The 5,501-nt window shown below is 21.4% G+C and overlaps 3 protein-coding genes across 3 annotated transcripts in view; all 3 read left to right on the top strand.

Moving 5' to 3' along the window:
• Positions 1 to 306: 306 nt before the first annotated feature.
• DICPUDRAFT_159307 (uncharacterized protein) lies at positions 307 to 3,462 on the top strand (the record flags this gene model as incomplete). Its single annotated transcript, XM_003294276.1, has 1 exon — positions 307 to 3,462. The coding sequence occupies one exon, from the start codon at positions 307 to 309 to the stop codon at positions 3,460 to 3,462; it is 3,156 nt and encodes a 1,051-aa protein (XP_003294324.1).
• A 419-nt stretch (positions 3,463 to 3,881) lies between these two features.
• Positions 3,882 to 4,998, top strand: DICPUDRAFT_84805 (uncharacterized protein; the record flags this gene model as incomplete). The annotated part of the gene is made up of 3 exons (XM_003294275.1): positions 3,882 to 3,938; positions 4,035 to 4,371; positions 4,442 to 4,998. 3 exons carry the CDS (start codon positions 3,882 to 3,884, stop codon positions 4,996 to 4,998), a joined length of 951 nt encoding a protein of 316 aa, XP_003294323.1.
• A 311-nt stretch (positions 4,999 to 5,309) lies between these two features.
• DICPUDRAFT_90621 (uncharacterized protein) overlaps positions 5,310 to 5,501 on the top strand; it is a gene marked incomplete at both ends in the record, with an annotated part of 928 nt that continues 736 nt past the window's right edge. The window contains 2 exons of the mRNA XM_003294274.1: positions 5,310 to 5,355; positions 5,390 to 5,470. Coding sequence (XP_003294322.1) covers positions 5,310 to 5,355; positions 5,390 to 5,470 — 127 coding nt within the window. The remainder of the gene's footprint in view (positions 5,356 to 5,389; positions 5,471 to 5,501) is intronic.

The following is a 5,501-nucleotide window of genomic DNA, read 5'->3' as shown; positions in this document are numbered from 1 at the left end:
GGCACCCTCTTATCCATTTTTCTCCAATTGTTGATTATTTATTTTTTTATTTCTTTTTTTTATTTTTTATTTTTTATTCACTTTTCAAACAAAAAAAAAAAAAAAAAAAAAAAGTTTCTAATCATATTTCAAAAAAATAAAATAAAACAAATAAGAATATAAAATAAAATAAAAAATAGAAATTAGATAATCATTTTATAATAAACAAAATAATAAAAAAAAAAAATAAAATTTTTTTAAAAATTTTATCAATTTTTTTTTAAAATCACAAATTTCACAAAATAAATAAATATTAAAATATAAAATATGGAACAAAGGTTAAGAATAGACAATTTAACAAATGAAAAAGAGGGAGAAAGTGTTTTAAAATTACCAAACAACACATTTTCCAATTTTACTAGTAACTTTAATTTTTATAATCAAAACAACCCAAATAAAAATATAAATAATAGTAATAGTAATAATAATATTAAAAGTTTCGGTTACAATTATAATTATAATAACAACAATAATAATAATAATTTTAATAAAAACAATAACAATAACTATTCTTATAGTAATATTGCATATAGTAATAATAATAATAGTAACAGTCATAGTAAAAATAGTAATTTAAATGATGTTAATAGTAACCTTGACGAAGATGAAATTTCTCTAAAGTATAAAGAATTTCTAAAATTCCTCGAATCACATAATCTCAATAACCTATCTCAAAATAATGATGGATTTGTGCAGTTCCAATTAATTTTACAGTTTCTAAAATTACAAAAACAACAAAAACAACAAAAATTACAAATCCAGCAACAACAGCAACAACAAAACTTTATACAACAAAATCAATCATTTAAAGCATCGTACCCTTCACATTCACAATCGTTTCAATCACAATACCCATATGGTTTAAATAAACCAATGTACCCTTCGCAGGCTCAACATACTTCATCACCACATAATAAAAATAATTTATTTCAAAATTTTAATAATCCATACCAAACCAATGATATAGAAGAAGTTAAACAACAACAAATAAACCAAAATGCACAACATCAATTTAATAATAATGTTTTTGATAGATATGAAAATTTAAAATCATCAGTAGAGTCAACAAGCTATCAACCAAACCCACCCAATTTGATACAATCTTCATTGCCACTGCCACAGTCCCCTGTTGTACAACTCCAATCCCCCCAATCTTTAAAACCTCAACCAAAACATCAAAATTATTTTCAAAAACAACTTCAAAGTCAGCTTCAAAACCAACAATTTCATCAACAACAACAAAGATTTAGTATTATAAATACAATGAATAATAATAATAATACCAATATCAATAACAATAACAATATCAATATTAATAACAATAATTTTAATATTAACAGCATTAATAATAATAATACAAATATAAATAATAATAGTATTAAAAATGAAGTGGAAGAAAGTGAGGATGATATTGATGATTCTTCAAGTACTGCAAGTAGTAGCGGTATAATATATAATAATAATATTAAAAATAATTTTAAACAAAAACTATTGTTTTTTAAAGAAAAGAATTTAATTGATGAAGAAAATAATGATACAGATTTTGTTAATGAAAATAATAACAATAATAATAACAACACCAACAACAACAACAATAATAATAATAATAATAATAATAATAATAATAAATATAATAATAATAATAACAATAATAATTATAATGACGAAATAAAAAATGAAATAAATGAAGAAAATGAAGAAATTGAAGAAATTGAAATTAAAAAAATTATAAATTTAAAAAAACAAAAAAACTCAAAAGTAGAATCTATATCAACAAATGAAACCGATAAAAAACTTTCATCATTGGTAGAATATAATTTAGATAAAAAGAAGCAAATAATTGAAGGTAAAAATTGTAAAAAAAATAAAGATGAGGAAGATTTGGAGGAAAAGAGGTTAAAATATCAACACCGAATATCAACAAATACAAAATCAATAGAAAATGAAGAAAAAATTGAAGATTATTCAAGTATATTCAAAAAATTAAAAGAAGAAAATAGTTTTAATGATATTATCAATTTTACTGAAGAAGAAATTATCATAATATTGAATGCAACACGTCATTATTTTTCAGATTTCAAAAAAAACAAATTCAACAATCTAGATAAGCTCCTCTTATATATGGCATTTAGCAAAACTGGATCATCTACAACCCATATTAGCAAGATGTTTAATGTAACTCAAGTAACTATTAGTAGAGTAGTCCAAAAGATTCGTACTGTTGTAGAAAAAATGTCAAAAAAAGATTTACCCTTTCAAATTTTCAGACCCGGATCTAATGGTGGTAATAATCCTTACCAAATAGGGTTGGTTGTAGACTGTATAACAATTAAAACAACAATAGCAGACTCTAAAAAGGATGAATATTTTGATGAGGATTCAAATATATGCGGTGTTAAATTTATGGTTGCAGTTCAATTCACAGAACCACATTACTCAATTTTCGTATCCAATCCATATTTGGGATCAATATCACAACAAGATATTTTTAATCAAGAAAAAGCAAATTTAAAACAATATTTAAAAAAAGAAAAACCAAGTGAATTCGATCCATTATCAAACTATAAAGAGTGGGGTGTATTGACATTTTATTCACCAGATTCAAACGATACATCTAAAGAAGATCCAGAGTTACGTGTAATCAATGTATTTGAAAATAGAAAGGAACTAATGGAGCATAAGAAAATCATAGATAAATACTTGGGAAGACTCTATGACCTTTGGGGAATTACAGGAAACTATAGACTTGATCAACGTTATATTGAAATTGATTTTAAAAATTTAATTTGGTTAACAAATGTCCATGTTCAAAAAGACGATTTAAATCAAAATGATTTATTATTTTTCCATCACTTTAAAAAAACTTTGGCAGAATCAGATAAAAGAATTACAAAAAGTAAAAAGAAAGAAAAGAAAAGAAAATTAGAAGAAGCAAAAAAAAGAGAATTAAATTATGAATTTGATTTAAATGACAATGAAAGTGAAAGTGAAACCGAGTTTACTTTTATAAATAAAAAAAATAGAATGAATATAAAGCAACAATCAAATAGTAATAATAATAATAATAATAATAATAATAAAAATAATAAAAATAAAAATATAGATATTAAAAAAGAAATTAATAATAATAGTAATAACATCAGTAATATAGATAATAATACTTCAAATTTTATAGGCTATTGTAAAAACAATAGTAATAATGATTTAAATAATAATAATAAAAATCAAAAATCCAATTTAAAAAATAATAATAATAGCGAGGAAGAAGACGATGACAGTAATGATAATGATGATTTTAATAATTCAATTGTTTATAATAAAAATAAAATATACCAACAAAGACCAAAAAGAAATTTAAATATATCACCAGAAACCTCGAGCAATAGCTTTACCCCAACAGATAAAAAAAATAAAAACCATTAAATTTATATTTTAATATAATAACTTTTTTTTTCTATTTTTTATTTTATTATTTTATTTTTTTATTTTTTATTTTATTTTTTTATTTTTCTTATTTTGGTTTTATAGGATGAACAATTAATAAAACGAATTATAATAATAGTTGGTTATAAATAAAAAAATTTTTTTTTTTTTTTTTTTTTCTATCCATCTTAATATTAAAAAATAAAAATATGGTATCCTGTTTCAGTTTTCATGTCGTTTTTATAATCTCTTTATTTATACACCATAAATAACGACAAAAAAAAAATTTTTGCACTTTTTTTTATTTTTAATTTTTAATTTTTTAATTTTTAATTTTTAATTTTTTTTTAATTTTTTTTATTTTTTATAATTCTAATTTTTTTTTAACAAATAATCTATAGTTTCAAATATATAAAAAAATGGACGCATCCACAAGCAATATAGGATATTATAGTATTACACAGGATGAAAATGAAGTAATTATTTACTTTTTTTTTTTTTTTTTTTGTTTTTAAGTTTTTTTTTTTTTTTTTAGATATTAAATGTGATTATTAATTTTAATTATTAATTAGAGATATATACAAAAAAAAGTAATTAAAAATCTTTATTCAATTGGCAATCCTGTCAATGGCGAAGATTGTTGTAAAGAGAATGCAAATGCTATATACAAGAAATTTAGTTCCGCTGGGTACTATGCAAAACTTAAATACGATGTTGGTGACCTTAAATCCAACTTTTTAAAATTTTTAGATGGTGCCAATTATAGTAGTTTATTTGTAGATTTTGTATTTTATTATTCAGGAGAAGGTATTTATAAAGATGGCCAAATTTATTTAAAGGATAAAATAAACAAATTGGTAACCTTAGATTCATTGGCAAATATATTTGAAGAAAAAACCAAACAATTAAGTAAGTATTATTCATCATTATTATTATTACCATTATTAACATACAACTAATATTTTTTTATAATATATAGAATCAAAACAAACAAAATCATATAAGCTTTTATTTATTTTGGATATTTATAATGGCAATGGTTTAAAGATGGAAGAAAAACTAGAGTTATTGGTAAATTTATACGAAAATAGACAATTCTCATTACAGGGTATAAAGAAAGGATGTGCAGTATTATGCTCACCAATGATAGAGAGTTACCCAATAGTCATAGAAGATGCTCTCTTTAAAAGTGATGTTAGTAATGGTTTTGAAAAAAAAGTAATCAAAATGTTATCATTCACAAAGTTTTTATTGGAAAGATTAGAAAGTGTCAACTCGCCTGGTCGTGTGATATTTAAAACCTCCAAAGTACTCTCTGGACATATAGTGGATGATTTCATTGGGCACACTGCTTATCAACTATCAACCGAATGTGAATCTGCTCAAGACTCTGATTTGTTTGATAAATTGAAATTTAGACTAGGAGTTAGTCAAAAAGAAAATTTTAATAGTAAAGACATTACCAAGATTTTGGGGTTAAACTATTCAACTCTTTTTGGTGATATCTTTGTTTCTGATTTTATTTTAATTCAATAAAAATTTAAATAAATTTTTAAAATAATATAAAATTATAATAAATCAAATGTAATACATCTTTTCATTTTTTTATTATTTTTTTCAAAACCTCGGGCTGTGTAATTATTATTATTATTTATCAATTTTTAATTTTTATTTTATTTTTTATTTTTTAATTTTTTTTTTCGTTTTTTTTTTATTTTTTTTTTTTCGTTTTTAAAAATTATTTTTAAAATTATTTCTTTTTTTTTTTTTTTAAAAATATAAATATTGTATTATTATTGTATATACATATTATATATTACACATATATATATATAAGATTAAAAAGAATGGAAAAAATTGAAAAAGATTTACCAACAGTATCATTTACAACAAGTAAAGATTCTAAGAAATATAGAGATAAAAAGAGAAAAGAAAGAAAAATTAAAAAGAAAGGGTATTAAAGTAAACAAGATAAAGAAACCAGTTTATAATAGTGATAGTGAAAATAGTAATGGCCGAAAGAGATGATTCTGGATGAA

Source organism: Dictyostelium purpureum (assembly GCF_000190715.1).
Source record: "Dictyostelium purpureum unplaced genomic scaffold DICPUscaffold_538, whole genome shotgun sequence".
Taxonomy (NCBI): Eukaryota; Evosea; class Eumycetozoa; order Dictyosteliales; family Dictyosteliaceae; genus Dictyostelium; species Dictyostelium purpureum.
The sequence above is the reverse complement of the archived record's forward strand: the minus strand, read 5'-3'. Positions and strand labels throughout refer to the sequence as shown.